General features: G+C 44.1%; 1 protein-coding gene across 2 annotated transcripts in view; it reads right to left on the bottom strand.

Annotated features, from left to right (window-relative positions):
- CELF2 (CUGBP Elav-like family member 2) overlaps window positions 1-17754 on the bottom strand; it is a 393615-nt gene that overhangs the window by 109630 nt on the left and 266231 nt on the right. For both annotated transcript variants that reach the window (XM_082852498.1, XM_082852497.1), the window contains exon 3: window positions 1549-1631. In XM_082852498.1, the coding sequence (XP_082708624.1) occupies window positions 1549-1631 (83 nt within the window). The remainder of the gene's footprint in view (window positions 1-1548; window positions 1632-17754) is intronic.

Genomic DNA, 17754 nt, shown 5'->3' with positions numbered 1-17754 from the left:
ATCAAGTAATATTTGTTAACATACCTAGAAGGGATTTTGTGCACTAATTACTGTAAAGTATTTCTTTCTAAAAGAAGGAATACCAAATGGGTTTTGGGGTGGATCAGGAGCCTGGGAAATAAAATTTTTTCTACCATTGCCAGTAAATATTTAACTTGGTTGCTTCGTTCAATAATGTAACCTAACGCTGCAACCTCCTAGAATTTACGTTGGAAAAATTCCATTTATACAGAGAATGAAGCTGAAATGATACTTAAAAAATCATTAGGCAAAGCACTTAGACCCAGTAAAATCTCCGTTACTAAAAACCACCTTAGAAGTTTCAGGCAGAAGTAGTTAAATTGAATTGGGAGGGAGAATTCTGGTATCACACTTGCTTTTCTGAACCACTGTCTCTCTGATTTGCTCGCACAAAAAGGGGAAAACCAAAGTGGTGTGATTTGAGACCAAGGTTCATAACTTATTACTTTTTGGTTATTACGAAGCTAATGTTCTGAAAACCTTCTACTGACTGTCTTGTCACTAAAACATTATACAATTTTCAATTGCGCTAAGGTGGTGAATTAAACAAATGCTATCTTTTCTGGGGGTGACAGGGTATCAAATGACTTGTGTACATAGGTTAGCACGACAGATGAATGATAAAAGGTTAGAATTATACGCTGAAAACATTAGGGACATCATGTTATCTTTCTTTTACTATTATCAAACCAGGTTTCAATAAAATCATTAACATAGCACTGATTACCAGAGGTTCTTCACTATCACCTACACAAATCATTATGCTATTAAACTAACTCATCCCTGACATTTGAGTCAACAGGGAAGATATCCCGACAGCACAGAGAAATTTATACCAGCATACACTAGATAAAACTGTCCCAGCCCCCCAGAAATCATGTATTCTGATGAAGTAGCTATAGCCCACATCAGTTCATTTCTAGTGAATGGTACCAAGCATCCAAAAGTACTGGGAAGGAAATGGAAAAAAATTGTAAGCTTTGTATTTTCTGTTCTCTATCAACATGAAGCCGCAAATTGGGCATTCAAACATTGACTTTGTTAACCACCATTGACTGTTTAGAAACCATTAGGAGGTTGAATATTACGGCTGTGCAGGGTACATTTTTGTCCTTTCAAAAGAAAAATCTAAGGACTAAATTTGAAAAGAGGCTCCTGGTGAGTAAAAGCTTTTCCTTTTCCATTTGCTCCTCTCGTGCGTGTGTGTGTGTGGAGTTTCCCCCCGTTTTGAAATTGCAGCCCACCCAGTCCTCTTTTCAGCCACTGCGAGCCAGTGGGGTCACTCTGATTTTCTAACCAGGGGACATACGCTCTGAGAGGTCTTTCTGTCAGCGGTAATGCCAGCGTTTCTTGAGGGGCTGGCCAGCTGCTCTGGCTGCTGCAGGGGGGACGGGAGGTGGGGTCAGCACACCCTCCTCAAAAGCCCAAAGTCATTTTTGGCACTAAGAGCCCATCACTAGAACCTTCAGTTGAAAGGACCATTTTCAAGCAATAAAGTGATTTTGGTACAAAAGTAAACCGACTCACCCCAGGTAAAGTTTTAATATTGTGCAGTGCATTCTGGGCCTCAAGTGCAGCTTTTCTTGTATAAAATGTTACGAAACAACAACCTACAGAGAGAAATGAAAAGGTTTTAGAAATTTCTGTGAATGCTTTGCTTCGATATAATGGAGACTGGGGCGAACGAGTCATCTACTTAAAAGGATGCACAATTTAAAAATAAAGTGCACGGGAACAGTAATAACAGCTCAAGCGTTTACACAGCGCCTTTCATCCTAAATCATATTTATTAGCTTCTCCCCACTTTGGGGAGTCAATTCCGAACTGTGCACCAGCTACGGGGAATCCAGCTGCTCAGGAACGAGGGCGGGAGGTGGCAGATGGGTTGATAGTGGGACTGGCGGTGCACCCACGGCACCCAGCGAAGTGCTTAATCACAAGCACAAGGGCAAAAACTTACATCGACTATCATTTTCTTAAAGAATATCTCTAGAACGTCACCCTTTGAAAACACTTTCTCAACTCCGAGGTTTAGACAGCTGGATGATAAGCTCCCCAGGAGCTGGGATTGTGCTTTATTCTTTTTAACTTCCACCACAGTACATAATGCAAAATTCCATACATGAAACACGCAGTGTTTGTTCGCTGAAATGAAAGACTCTATTTTAACCAGTTGAGAAAGTACGCTATGATGCAGTGGGCATATGCTGAAACATGTTTGCAGACTCTGTCCCGTATACTAAATACGGCTGTGGTATGTCAACTGGTAACCTCTTGACTCCTCGTTTCTCAGAGCTGATGGGAGTCCAGGCTGAAGGCCCCTCCAAGAGAGACCGGCATGTACCCTCTTCCCACCCAACTCCCTCCACCAAAGAAAATGGTCTTGAAAACTGTTTACATTCCTTCTGCATTCTAAAGGATGGCTGACCCCTTCTTCAACCTGTATCTAAGTACACTGCTTAACATACGTGGTTAGACCAGAGGAAGATACCGGTTAATTATCTATTAATTAGCATATAGTTTCTTAGCACAATCAGGCTTAGAAAAAAGGGAAAAAAACTTTGGAAATAATAAAAAAAAAAAAGATGCTGCCTCTGACCTGGGCTGCCTTGGATGAGTTGGGTTGAAAAAAAAAGCAGAGAGATGCAGTCACCCAGATTGTACATATTTCACCCTGGTCCTTACCCTAATGCTTGGAGAGGTGGAGAGAGCCTTGAGAGGTCCTCAAACGCCAAGTACAGCAAGTGGCATGAGAGAAATTCACAGCACTAAGGCGTCAACATTGGCTCTATTCAGGGGAATGACGTAAGTGAGGCCAAGAACAGAAGAAACGTGGCACAGCTGGAGAGCAGGAAGTTGGCACCACAAACCGTCAAAGGTTCAAAATCATACACGGGCATCTACTTTTCAAAACGAAACTCATTCAAAGGAAGAAAATAAAGTACAATACCACCCATACAACATTCCAAAATGCATACGCTTCCTCCTTATCTGGAAAAAGGAAACTTGGACCCTTGTTGTCAAATACTTGGTTTCACTGGAGTCTACTGAGATTAAATATGTAAGACCTCCACCTCCTGGACAAAGGAGAGTATGATCATAGCTCCTCGGCATTTAAAAAACTCCATGCCTCCAAGGATCAGAAACTCTTAAAGTCTATCATTTGCATGATGGAGGGATACGAAAATTATGAAGTATCTTTAAAGAATCACAGATAGACAGAGTGTTCCTTTTTATATGAGCTTCCCACTTCAGCTGTTTGAGTTCTTTGACCAGAGTTCATTTGGCCATACTGCCAGGTGGTAGATTTTTTTCCTGAACTGATCAAATTAATGTGTGATTTCCAGCTTCAATGGCATAACCTAGGCCCAGAAAAGCTATAGGAATTGCTTCAAATCAAGGAATGATTTTAAACAGCAGAGTCAAGTCCCAGCTTCCAGTATCCATCGTAATCACTTTAAGAGGAAGAAAAATTATATTTCCCCCAGGCTTGATACAGAAAGAACAGGGAAAGAAAACCATGACACAAACGAATATTTAAAAAGAGAATGTCTAACTGAATCACTGCTGTACAGCAGAAATTAATACAACATTGTAAATCAACTCTACTTCAGTAAACTTAAAAAGAAAAGAAAAGAGAAACAGGGAAAGACATCATCTCTGTCTTCCAAAAGCTTCTAACAACCAAACTTTGAGTAAGTTCTCCTTTCTCTCTCCTGGGCTTATGGGGTTGGCTTCTGGGTAAGAAAGCAATGAGGACGCTCTGAACTTCCACTTCAATATCGAAGCTACAAAATCTGATGCTTTCAAGCAGGTAGATTTTGAGGGTGTGATACTTAAAAAATAGAAGATTTCGGATGCAGTAGAAGTCACAAGGCAGTCTGCATGCCTGGAAAGAAGGCAATTAAGGAAGAATGATCTCAGCAGAAGGAAAACAAATGCCAGTCTGGCCACACTCAGAGCTAAGAAGGAAAAGTTGAGGTCGGCCTAAAAGAACAGTGTAATGACAAGGGGAACGGAAACTGTGAATGACACATGATAAGATAAAAGCAACGAAGAATAAAGATGATGTAAACTGAAGGAATCTTGTTGGGCCACTGTGGACCCAACACATAGCGGTCTCAGGAGTAAAGAATCCCTTCCTGCCTTAAACACCCAAACAAAATCCCTACCACTTCCCATGGCCTGAAATTCCACTGGGAAGGTGCAGTTCATTTGCTATTTAAGTATTAATATGCTACCCTTGAGGAAGGTAATAGGTAATTGTTCCTAGCTATTTACACCTTGAATTTGGCAACTTCAAGTGTTTCCCTCTTGAACAAGGTTCCTAGTGAACAGAAGGTGGTTTCTGTGCTTGTTTTGTTTTGCTTTGAGAAAGGGCAAGTTTGAAGCTGATGTCTGAGCAGCGTGGGATGGGGGTGAAGAGGGGCAAGAATGCAGCGAGGAGTCTTAATGGACAAAAGGGAGATGGAAAGATATTCCAAATCTCCAACTCTTTCCAATTTCATCCAGGGTCCACTCTGCCTATGTAACCGACGAGGTGAAATCAGGGATTTGTCACTACAGATCCTCTTTGAACTGTGCATAGCTTTGAACTCTTTTACTCTAGTCCCATCTAAACAAAGACCTTGGAAGAACATGCCCCTCGAAGCTCCAGCTCTAGTTGTAATACACAGAAGAGCATCCTGGACACCACTGGTGATACGCCTAAGCCCTCACTGCTCACCGACCCCCAACCCAAAAGCTCAGCTCCATGCTTGGCAAGTGAACTTGGGACCTTTGAAGGAGGTATCCCACCTCCAGGTGGGCAGAGCCCCAAGGCTCAGTGAGTAGAGCTCGGGCTGAATTTCGGCCCCGACTTGTAGCCTCAGCTGGGCACCCTCATGCAATGAACCACTCGCACCAACATGGGGGATCTGGGGGAATCTCACCCCAAGACTTCTTTTGGTTTCACACATTCGGTTCCTGAATGACTCAGTGGAAACTACCTTACTTCCTCTAGACCTGAGTTACTTTAGCTGCATCACCCCTAAAGCAGCGAATAAAAACCAGGTCTGGGGACTTCCCTGGTGGCGCACTGGTTAAGAATCCGCCTGCCAATGCAGGGGACACGGGTTGGAGCCCTGGTCCAGGAAGATCCCACATGCCGTGGAGCAACTAAGCCCATGTGCCACAACTACTGAGCCTGCTCTCTAGAGCCCACGAGCCACAACTACTGAGCCCTCGTGCCACAACTACTGAAGCCTGCGTGCCTAGAGCCCGTGCTCTGCAACAAGAGAAGCCACCACAATGAGAAGCACACGCACTGCAATGAAGAGTAGCCTCCGCTCCTCAACTAGAGAAAGCCTGTGTGCAGCAAAAAAGACGCAATGCAGCCAAAAATAAATAAATAAAATAAATTTATTTAAAAAAACACACACAAAAAACCCCCCAGGTCTGCCTACCACTCCCTCCCCCTGAAAAAAAAAAAAAACCTACATGGATATATAACCAAAGGGTTTCATTCAGGATAATTTTTTTTTTTTTAAACAGTTAAAATTATTCCTGGGCTTCCCTGGTGGCACAGTGGTTGAGAGTCCACCTGCCGATGCAGGGGACACGGGTTCATGCCCCGGTCCGGGAAGATCCCACATGCCGCGGAGCGTCTGGGCCCGTGAGCCATGGCCGCTGGGCCTGTGCGTCTGGAGCCTGTGCTCCGCAACGGGAGAGGCCACAACAGTGAGAGGCCCACGTACCACCAAAAAAAAAAAAAAAAAAAAAAAAAATTCCTTCCCTTTCTTGGCTACAAATGTCTTGCACTTCATTCAGCATGCATACTAATTGACTTAATAAAAGTAATGTTTCATTAAGTTATCAGAAAATCTGCGGTAGAAATACTCCCAATTTCAACATTCAGTCATTTGTGTTTTTCCCCCGATGGGACATGAGTCTGGACACTTCCAGAGTAAGAATGTGTTTCACAGACTCTTGCTTCTATGAGTACTCTCCCAGCTAAACAACCACAGGCTTTTCTAGTAGTCAATCACTTGATATACTCACTTAAAATCTTAGACTCAGACCTCACACCAGAGGGCCCACATCACAAAGGGGATGGGAACCAGACAGGAGTGAAAAAAAAATAAAAATAAAAAATAAATAAAATAAAATCTTAGACTCATTGACTTGCGGAGATCATTTCAACACAGGAAGGGAGAAATATCACTAACGTTTGCCCTGAGATGGTGCTCATCATGGCAAAAGGCCAGGGAGCGACTCTGGATCCTAGAAAACCCGTGGAGGTGCAACAGGCTTGGAATTTTCTTTCCTGCCTACCCTAACTGGATGGACAGCTGTTAAGGGAACCACCTGGCTTTTAGATTTCCCTGCACCAGCTGTAACTCAGGTCTGAAATTTACCAGATTCGTTTGCAGGTCAGCTGCAACACCAGATGGCCCAGCAGTCTGATTCGGGGGACAGACCTCCCTCCTCCAACCAGGCTCTGCTTCCAACATCATGGTAAGGTGGGTGGTTAAACGCCGACAACAGCCCCGGGCACTCTTCAATGGTCAGCGGCTGCGCCGTGCACCCGAGGTGACCACCCCTCTGGTGTCAGCATCACTCCCAGAATCCGCTTTCCCTGCTGCCTGTGGAGTGCAGAGCAAGGCCTGACGCACGTCACAGACGGGAAGCCACCTGCCGGGGGACTCCGGGGATGCGCAGAGCCGAACGCTTCAGCCGGGCTCAGCCCTCCTGCTTTCTGCTCTGTGCGGCTTCACATTTTTCTGCGCTACCCGTCTGACGGAGTCTCATAAGCACTCGCACCTTATGATTCTTGCCACCTTTATCCCCTGGCTTTGGAGTTTCTGCCAACGGCAGCTGCCAGTTTAGGAAAGATAAACATGAAGGCCCACGCCCAGGTGCCTTCGTGGCATCTCACTTTCCAAGAGTTTCAACAATTCACCGTGTTAATAAGAGCTCTGGATTTCAGAGCAAAAAATAAAAAAATCCATGTGTTGCATGTCTATTTATCAGGCCCAGCCCCTTACTCCCCACCATGGCTCTCTAAATTCACAGGTAAAACAGGTTAGGGGGTAGAACTCGAGAGGTGATTCCAGAACCAAGTATCAGTGTTTCAGGCCCATACGGAGCCTAACATGCCCACTAGTGATGACTCCTGTACTGAACCCCAAGAGCTGCTGCTGAGTCTACGTACTGCAGGGGGCATCACGTGAAAGCTCACGGGCCGTTACCATCTCCCTGTGAATTCATTTTGCGGCTCAACTTTGACCACCTGGCTGACCCCTGGGAAGGCCACTTAAGACAGATCTGTTTGGATGGGAAAGAAGGTCTAGGGAGAAAGGTCCTGGGGTGCGGAGTGCCCACTGTGAAGGCCACCGGTGTGAGGCCTCACTGTGAGCGTCTCTGGATGGTCAGGAGGCACCCAGGGGATGCTGGGCCCCAAGGGAACGAGTCAGGGGGCCTGGCAGCTTTTGACGGCCCCGATTCCCACAAGCTGGCAAGTTCGGCAATCTGGTTGCCCGTGTTCAGCTTGTAAAGCAATGTGTCATCAGGATCGTAATCGTGTGATATGATTAGACCATCCTGTACCGTTTAAGTTGAGAATGGTAATTCTCAGAGACGCCAAGAGCTACCTACTCCAAACAGGGTAGTTGGTGTCTGACTATATTTCCTCACAAATGTTTTCTGCGGCCATAAAAAGTTCCCTCAGGTATTCTGCTGGCTTCACTGCTGAATCATCTGAGACACTGTGATAAGGCTTCTGCTGTTTCCAAAGATAAAGCCTCAAAGAAGACAGGCCAATGGTCTCTCTCCACACACACACACACGCACACGCACACGCACACACACGCGCACACACGCACACACACACACACACACACGTAGGGTATTTAAAGCCATCAAGAAGACACTCAACTTTACTGAAAGACTTTAATTTTAAATGATCAAGTAGACTTATCCTAAAAGAAACCATCTGGATTATCACCAATCTTTTCAAACCACAGCTGTTTCTCTTGGAAAAGCCTAACTTGGAAACTCTTGGTAATAATACTCACAGGGGAAAAAAATGCACTACTTATGCAGAGACAACCAGTTTATATCATGGCCTGTCCTGAGTCAAACAGCACTTAATTTACATTCTTCCGTGTGGAGGGTGGTGTAGACACAGCCCGAGAGAATGGTACCGGGATCAGATTTTAAAATTAGTTCTTCCCTGAAGAAAACTGACACCATACTTGTTCAAGAAACTTCTCTGAGGTTACCAAATTGGGGAGGAAGGAAACTAAGGTTTGATGCTCTGAAGACACCATTTTATAAAAAGACACTTTTAAGTCTTTGGCTCTAAAATATGGACAGCATGGTAGTTTTTTACTCTATCTGTGTGTTTGTTTTAAAGAATCCAGGTATGAAGATGGTAGGTCAGTGACTTGAAAGGTTTGCAATTATTGAAATAGTCACTTGTCCGCTGTGGGGTAGAAATTTCAGATCACATGCCAACAATTACACTCTCAATGGCACAGGAAGCCAGGCCTACGTATGGCTGGTCTAGTGGAACATTCCTCACTATTCTCCTGGAGCCACCAGCTCCCTCTCCTTGAAAGGTTGCTCTCATAAATGGGAGAAAGGGCCTTTCTGGGAATGTTCTCGTCCCGACTGTTAATACTTTCTCTGATGAAACTCTTCAGTAATATCTTAATATGGGAAATTGTGGAACGTTTTCTGAAATACAAACAACTAGACAACTTGAGGATAGAAGGTGAAAAAATCATCTCCCACAATGCTGTGGCCAAGCTGGTAAAATAAAAAGTACTTCAGGTTCGGCGCTTCTGGTGTTGTGTACGTGGACACCTGTCTCCCCAAGTCAACTCTGTCCCTGGGGTATAAAGAGGGGTCCATCCACGTCCTCAAGGTCACTCAACATCTTGTACAAGAAATCTGCATCACTGTCAAAACCGACACAAATAAACATTTGAAAACAATCACAGAAAAATCATGTGCTGGTTGAACCCTGTACGTACTTCTTTAAAAAAAAAATAGCCCCGGCAGAGAGATTCGGTTCAAGCTGTATTTGAATTCAAGACAGCAACAGGGTCACCACGGTGTAAACTGAAAATTCCTTTAAAGGCTGCCTTTGAATTCTAAGGGGCCGTCAGATCAAGAGACCAAGGCCCTGCGAGGCTAAATGACTGAACCTGCTACGGTTCTTTTCTTTCTGTGAATGAAGCTCTCTTGTCTACACATTTGCAAGCAAAGCAAGTGACCCCTTTACACAAGTCCACCTGCAGTTGGGATCTTGGCTTCGTGTCGAGTCGGTTGCACAGTTTAAGTCAAAAGAGGACGGACTTCTCACCGTTGCTTCCCCTTATCATCTGTTTTCTCCCCCAAACTCAGCCACTATGTAGAGAATTTCATGCTTCTTTGAAGGTTGTTGATCTCAGTGGTGCACTCTGCGCTCAAGTGAATCTCCCACATGCTAAGTAAGGTTTTGACTATCAACCATGGGCTTACCCACTGCCAAGACCCTTGACTTTCAGTTTCTACGAGGCAGTTCAAGGGTCAAAAACCCCATCCAAAAATCCCCTGAATTAAATTGTTAAAGTAAACTTAGCACTGACCTTAAAAAAAAAAGAAGTAGCCTTCCAGGGGTCTAGAAGATGACCCTCTAGAGTCTTGAGGAAAAGGACAATGGCAAAATGCCATCCAGGAGGCAAACTGGTCCCCTGGAGAAGCACGGATGGATCCCCTTCCTCAGCCTAAAGTCCACCCCCCCAAAAGAACTGGCACTGTCGGTTAAAAACCACATCCAATGCACGGTTATTAACTTGGGGCCTCCATAGTCCTAGGTCATTCTTTATTCTTTCTACTTTGTCCTCAAAACATGGCTTGCTTTAGAGGAATGTAAGATGGGACTTAACATGTAATGCTACTGATGTCACAAGCTGCATTTAAAATTCAGTCCCCTGGAACCCTCCTACACTGTTGGTGGGAATGTAGATCGGTGCAGCCACTATGGAAAACAGTATGGAGGGTCCTTAGAAAACTGAGGTTAGAGCTACCATATGATCCTGGGCATACATCTGGAAAAGATGGAATCTCTAATTTGAAAAGATACACGCACCCCAATGTTCACAGCAGCACTGGTTACAATAGCCAAGACATGGAAGCAACCTAAGTGTCCATCAAAGATGAAAGGATAAAGAAGATGTGGTACATATGCATGCAATGGAATACTATTCAGCCATAAGAAAGAATGAAATTTTGCCATTTGAAGCAACATGGATGGACCTAGAGATTACCATACTGGGTGAAGTCAGACAGAGGAAGACAAATATTACATGATACCATTTATATGTGAAATCTACAAAATAATAGAAGTGAATTTATTTACAAAACAGACACAGATTCACAGACATAGAAAACAAACTGATGGTTACCAGAGGAGAAAGGTGTGGGGAGATATAAATTAGGAGTATGGGACTAACATATACACACTACTATATATAACATAGATAAACAACAAGGACCTACTGTATAGCACAGGGAACTCTATTCAGTATCTTGTAATAACCCGTAAGGGAAAAGAATCTGAAAAAGAATCAATCTATCTATCTGCCTATGAACTCTATCTATCCATCCCATCCGTCCATCACTATCTATCTACCTATCTATCTTTCTATCTATCTGAATCACTTTGCTGTATACCTGAAACTAATACAATACTGTAAATCAACTATACTTCAATAAAGAAAATAATAACATTCAGTCCCCTGGCTGCTAAACACATTTATGTGTTCCCTAGTGTGATTTCCTTATCGTGGCCCCTCTGAACCTGGATGCTGCCCCAAGGTGGTTGTAATGATATCAACTGAGATATCAAGGAAAAGAATTTTAAAAAGCAGCGAAGCAGAAATTCCTTAAATGGTAAGAACCTGCAAGAAGATGAAAGGGTTTTGTTTTGCATCCTTTTTTTTTTTTTTTTGCTTTAAACTCAAAAGTAAGAAAAATAAAATTAGAGGAAGTTAATGTGTCATCTTTCTCTTGGCTTCTATGCCTATTCCATAGAATCAAAGAATTTTACAATTAATTAACTCGCGTCACCCAACTCTCCATCCCCCTCTCATAGCACGTTAGCCAAAAGCCCACAATCACACAAGTAGCTCAGAGCAAAGGCAGAACCAGCCACGTCACTAATGGCTCACAGCCACCTTCAAAGTTAATGCCTATCGTAAGAGAGTTTGCCATGAACCACCCCTGATAGCTTCTGCTTTCCTCTGACGGATCCTCAAGAATGCTTCAACCTCCTCTCATGTCACTGAAAATGTCTTTCTACACCCCAAACCTCTCCTGTTCTAAACTTCTAACAGTCTTCTCTAAGACAAAGCACTTTTTTCCCTCTCTATGTAAAAGTGGGACTTCCAGAGCGAGAATAACAGCTACCCAATACAAATGCCACATCCTGTAGAAATCAACTTTTAATGAAACCGTATCCAATTAGCTTATTTTTATAGAGTTTCATATAATGGGCACCCTGATGTAAAAAGTAATACCATCTGGTCATTACCTAGGAAGCAGACGGAGCCGTCATTCTGCTTTCAGTACCTGAATTATGTGGACACCACTGCTTGGCCCACCCACTGCAATCCCAAGGGAATCCCCAGGGACTTTCACTGACAAAGCAGGAGCTGTGCTTATGACTTCTGGTTGCCTGGGGCGCAGATCCTACGCTTCTCCAAGAACCCCGACTCATGTCCCCAGCAGGAGGACCCCTAGGCAGTAAATCAGTGCCAACTTTTCAACCAGGGAGAGAGCGCTGATCTCACGGGGCTCCGTGCAACCCCGCACCCTTTCCTGAGAGTCCGTACCTGACATGCTGGGACCACAGTCGGTGAATTGGCCACAAGATCAGTCTGCCCTGGTGACTTTTCTTGAAGGAACCATCTCCTGATACTCCCATGGCCCCGTGAAGCGAGGCACGCTCTCCAAATCCTCTGCCAGGCAAACGGAGTTTCTTTCTTTTTTTGACCTAGATTAAATCTACCGCACTTTTAAGCCTTTCGGGAAAGCAACCAGGAGGGATGTGCACGGATCTGTGTGTACTGCAATACTTCCTCACCAATTATTATGTAAATCCCAGCAACTGCAGGACACAGATCGAAAAGATATCAAGGGCAAAATTGCTGGGATCTGCTTTTTCCCTTTTCCCTGGGCCTCTGAAATAAGCCACTTAGGTTAAACCATTTCAGTGTAATAGCTGTAAAAGTATCTGAAGAATTTTAAAGTCACCCCTTTCCCCTGATGAGACAATCACTGCACTTGGCTGTTTCTTAAAGGCTCCCACTCTGCTCTAAGCATCGGAAGGTGAGTTTACGGTGCCGTGCGTGTTTGCCAAGGAGCCATGGGGACAGAATGTAGAGGACAAGCAGTCTCCGTTGTTAAGAAATGCAAGGGAATAAGCAAACTGTGGATTTGATTCATTTGTATTTTAAAAATATTAATTCTAGGGTAGGAGGGAGGGCTATATTTTTTCTTTCAAGGTAAGAAGAAAATAGGTTGAACATGACAAGCCAACAAGAAGGCCATACTGGGTGGTCTCCCTCAAGTCAGTGTGTCTGGCCCCAATTCCTGGGCTGGTCAGTCCCCCACGAGTCTTGGTGGCAGAGAGGGTTCTAGGGGGCATGGCAGCAAAGGCTTCTTCTCCAAGGGTCCAGAGGATTGAGCAAGGCCTCAGGCTGAGTTAATCAAGATACCTTGACATAGATTAAGGAAGGTGTCCCAGGGTTAAATGTGGTAGAAGACAGTTCCAATTAAAAAGGATTTAGTTTCAAAAGCACCGAGAGACCTCATTAAAAAGAAGTTTCTAATATAAGGTTATTGTGTAGTATGCGTTCTCTTGGGGACAGGATGGCGTTATAATTAGGAGCCTGGTGGCAATGAGAGTCATTTTCCTGTGATTCTCAATTCAGCACACTGGGCCATGAGATGCTTCCTGGCCAGACCACTCTCTGAAGTCTCAACTTCACTGTCCTGCTTTGATGGTCGGGCAACTTGTATTTGCCAAGTCTACACATTCAGACCCCTTATGTCAGCTTGAATAAAATACAGCTCAGCACTTTAGCACCTACCAGTGGTCTCACTGGTATTCCAACTTCTCATGGGCCCGTTCTAGGTGGGGCTGGACTCTTTTATAAGAGGCTTTCAATCCAGACTAGAGCCAAGGTATTTTTCCTGTTATGGGGCTGAGGAAAGTCATATCTACTTCCTCATTCCGATCTTTACGGGTCAAAATGAAATGGAGGCAAACTCACTGGCTACAGAAACTGTATGTTGGCTCAAGTAAAGATCTGCCCTTATTTTAGACTTTTCCTGTAGCAGATGGCTCCAGAGAGCTGATATTTATGGGCGTTATAACTGCCTCGTCCACTCCCATGAAAACTAAGGCGTCTTTCATGTGCATGTAGATCGGGGAGGGAGATATTTTTACAAATTGCCTGGAACAGCAGAAATCTATCAGAAATGCACTTCTGTAGCCAAGTATAAATTGATGTTCTAGTGATAAAAGGCAAGCATCCTTGGTCCCAGAGTTCTCAGGGCAGAGACTATGACACGTTTCAAAGTGGCCCTGGATATTTCCTCCCTGCTCTGTTCATAGAGCTCTGCTGAGTAAAGCAGGCGTCCTTTACTAGCACTTCAGACGGACTGGGTGTTGGACACATTTCTGAAACTCTCTGAGCTGCTTTTCCTTACTTTTAAAATGAGGTAACAGCAGCTCTATCCCAGGGTTATTAAACAAGGTAATTTATGAAAATGTGTATAGACCACAGATCCTGGTGTATACACTGACGTGCTTAATAAATGTTAGAGGTTATTGCCCACCGTAAATCTGTTACGTTCCTCCATAAAGCCCCTGGCCCACACAGACCCTGTGCAGGTTCCCCACAAGGCAGGCGAGAGACAGTCAGCATTATTCTGATGATTTCACACAAAAAAAGCCCCCGAGGTACAGAAAGCCAGCATTCACATGCCAGCCACAACTTCACGCTGCTCCCTGCTGGCCTCTGGATGGAAGGGAGGCAAGCGAGCCTCTTTTGTAAGTGATGACCATACACCCGGTAACAGGGTTTGGAATTGATTTTGTTGTCTTGCTTTCTGAAGTAATTACTTGGAACTGGCCAAGTCCGCCCATTTGCATGGCCCTTGAGGACCCTGGACATCCATTTACGTGGCCTCTGAACAGTCAATCCGTTTTAATGGAATCGTTTTGAGGACTTTCCTTTTCAGAGTACAACAGAATTACCCCCAACTGTACACTTGATGGTACTCCCCCAAGAGGCCAAAATTCCCTAAAACAGTGAGTTATTTGAAATAAACCCTGTGGCTGTCTAATGAGCATACCTGGGTTTCATTACTATAAAACTTTAACCACGGACCTGTCGTTTTCCTGTATTTTACAGCAACCGGGGAGGGGGAAAAGAAAAAAGAGCAGTGATCCTGGGCTCTGCATGAAGAGGTGGGGTTCTAAATGTCAGGATCAGGAGAGGAGAGGAAGGGACATGTGGGGAGGAAGGCTGTGGACAGATTCAGGCATCCCCTGAAAAAAGGGGTTCCCAGCAGCTGGATTTCATTTTGAGAGTTGCCACCACACAATGATAAGACACAAGAAAAAAAAAAAAAATCACTGCCTGATGATGAACTGCTGTCCCCTACAGTGAACCTGCTATAGTGGTTCAGTTGTTACTTCATTATCACGCCACCTAAGGACCAGCTGTGAAGGCAGGGAGCCGCTTCTGAAGGTTCCTTCGTCCCCTTCACAAGGCACAACATGAAGCTGGGCTTGTAGGTGCTTTTGAAATACTTATGGATTGACTGTCCTCAGGGCCTTTTCCCATCTGCTCGCCTCACAGCAATATGGTTTTCTTCTAGACTTCATGTGTCATGAGTCTTTCTGATTTGGGCTACTGGTGATGAAGACGGTCCGTGCAATACTCTTGAATCCATTTTCTGAGAAATGATCCTGGTAGAGCCAGTCAACTTCTGACCTGAGGTAGCTGTGCTTTGATGGTGAAATAGATTTTGACCGATCCATTTAGTAAGTTAATGTATACACAGTACCAAGCTCAGAATTGGGCACACGGAAAACACGAAGGAACGGTCAGCTTGTTTCCTTCCTTCTCTTGTCTGATATCATTTTGGGGGTACTGTAAAGGTTTCTTCTATATCTAGAGTGATCCAGAATTTGGAGAGTGGGAGGGGGAATATTAGTCATTATTCTGGGACAACAGATGAAAACCGGGCTGTCGCAGGTAAACCCTATGTGCCCCTTCTCCACTGAGATCTCTCCAAGTCCTGACTCTCCTCCTTCGGGCTTCATCCTTATGGCTTGAAGGTCAGATTTATATTAAAACAAAAATTCCTTGGAAAAAACAACACTATGATCTATTTTCCAGTGATTTATACTAGAGTATAAATCAATCTCTGACTACAGGCTTTGATAAGAGTATACACAGTGTGAATGTCAGGGTTGGGGCATGAGGTAGTGCCATGGAAAAACTCTGGTGGCTGGGGAAAAAGAAACTTCACTCATGGGCTTCCCTCGTGGCGCGGTGGTTAGGAATCCACCTGCCGATACAGGGGACACGGGTTCAAGCCCTGGTCCGGGAAGATCCCACATGCCGCGGAGCAACTAAGTCCGTGCGCCACAGCTACTGAGCCTGTGCTCTAGAGCCCCCGAGCCACAACTACTGAGCCCATGTGTCACAACTACTGAAGCCTGCATGCCTAGAGCCCGTGCTCCACAAAAGAGAAGCCACCGCAATGAGAAGCCCTCGCACTGCAAAGACCCAACACAGACAAAAATAAATAAATAAATAAATAAAAAAAAAACCCAAAACAAACAAACAAAAACTTCACTTGCACTGTAATTTCGACAAGGGCTGGTCCAGATCTGACTGTGATCCAATTTAAATCTTGGACTGGAGAGCGGAACGGAAAGGGGCCTTAGTAATCATCTAGTTTAAGTCCCTATTTCCAGCAAAAGAAACTAAGGCACAGAGAGGAAGTATTTGGATTTGCAAAGCCTGAACCCCAATCTCACTCTTGACAAAGACCTAGAGATGATCATACCAAGTGAAGTAAGACAGACAGAGAAAGACAAATGTCATATATCACTTACATGTGGAATCTAACATATGATACAAATGAACTTATTTACAAAATGGAAACAGACTCACAGGCATAGACTCACAAACTTATAGTTACCAAAGGGGAAGGGGGGGGGGAGGAGGGATAAATTAGGAGTTTGGGATTAACAGATACACACTACTGCATACATAATAAACAGCAAGTAGCTACTGTATGGCACAGGGAACTATATTCAATATCTTGTAGTAACCTATAATGGAAAAGAATCTGAAAGAGTGTGGTGTGTGTGTGTGTGTGTGTGTGTGTGTGTGTGTGTGTAACTGAATCACCTTGCTGTACACCTGAAAATAACACAACAGTGTAAATCAACTATACTTTAAAAAAAAAAGGTGTTTTTTTTTTTTTTTTAAAAAAAAAGAACACCGTGCTTCCTCATTGCTCTAAATGTCAACCCAGATAAATAGCAAGGGTGGCTTTCCATTTCTCAGGAAATTAAGTAAGTATTAACTGATGACGGATACAAGAAAAATATAATACACGGTCCCTGCACTTGATGTGTTTGATATTTAGCAGCAGAGTCAACTGCTCATTCGTTAGCAGGTAGACAGAAGACTCATCTTCTTCGCCAGACACTCTCTCCCTCGAAAACTTCAGAGGGAAAAGGTGAAATAGCTCCTTGCTTTCAAGGTTATGGAAAACTCTACACACTGGCTGACCAGCAGCCACTGGGCTTCGCTCAAGAATAACATGCCGTCTATCAGCCTTCCTCCGCCTGCACAGACGCTGAAGTAGTATTTATCTACGAACTTTCGTTTTCCTCAGTCTCTGCCAGTGACGCTTATTCTTCTGTTAAACCTTTTAGAAGAAAGGAGAAAGGAAATAATACCCCGCAGGTTCCCATTCCATCCTCTGATGACTGGATGAAGATGGATTTCCAAGTCTTTATCCCCTTTTGAACGGAAGGGCTACTGCTCGTCTGGATTTCAGACAAACACACATGATTAAGGTAGGGGCAGGAAGAGAGGCATGTTGTAGAACACTCTGCAAAGAGCTAAAAGGCTCTAGGCAACAAAGATCATTGGTATGGGTGAAGCCTCTGCTGTACTCTATCGCTCCCTAATTGTGCAGATAACAAATGATAATAATACTGCTTTGTAGTTACAAGAGATGTTCTCCCACCACTAAGGGTCTCGTAGTTAGTTCTCAATTTTATTCTATCATGAGCAGATCAGTAATTCAAGCAATTAAAATAGTGGCCACTGCAAATATCTTTTCATTGACTGTACTGTCCTGGAATACTTTTTACGTTAGTGAGAGGAAGAGCTCCCTTCCTGGATATAACTGTGTTAGACTAATCCTAAAGTCGGTTTCAATTCCCCGAGCACGTCCACTTTGTTGAAAGGGATATGGTCCACATCACTGGTGGGTAGCGTGGAGAAGGCAGTGTAGGATTCAAATGCACCCTGGAAAGCACCGATGGAATTCCCCACATCTCGTGTCACCCTTCTGGAACATTTGGAAGGCTGGGTGCAGCAGCCTTCCAGTCTTCATTTTTGGACCTAGGTCACTGATAAATAATTCAACCACTATTCGCCA

The sequence above is a fragment of the Leucopleurus acutus genome (assembly GCF_964270905.1).
Source record: "Leucopleurus acutus genome assembly, chromosome: 1".
Classification (NCBI taxonomy): domain Eukaryota; kingdom Metazoa; phylum Chordata; class Mammalia; order Artiodactyla; family Delphinidae; genus Leucopleurus; species Leucopleurus acutus.
The sequence above is the reverse complement of the archived record's forward strand: the minus strand, read 5'-3'. Positions and strand labels throughout refer to the sequence as shown.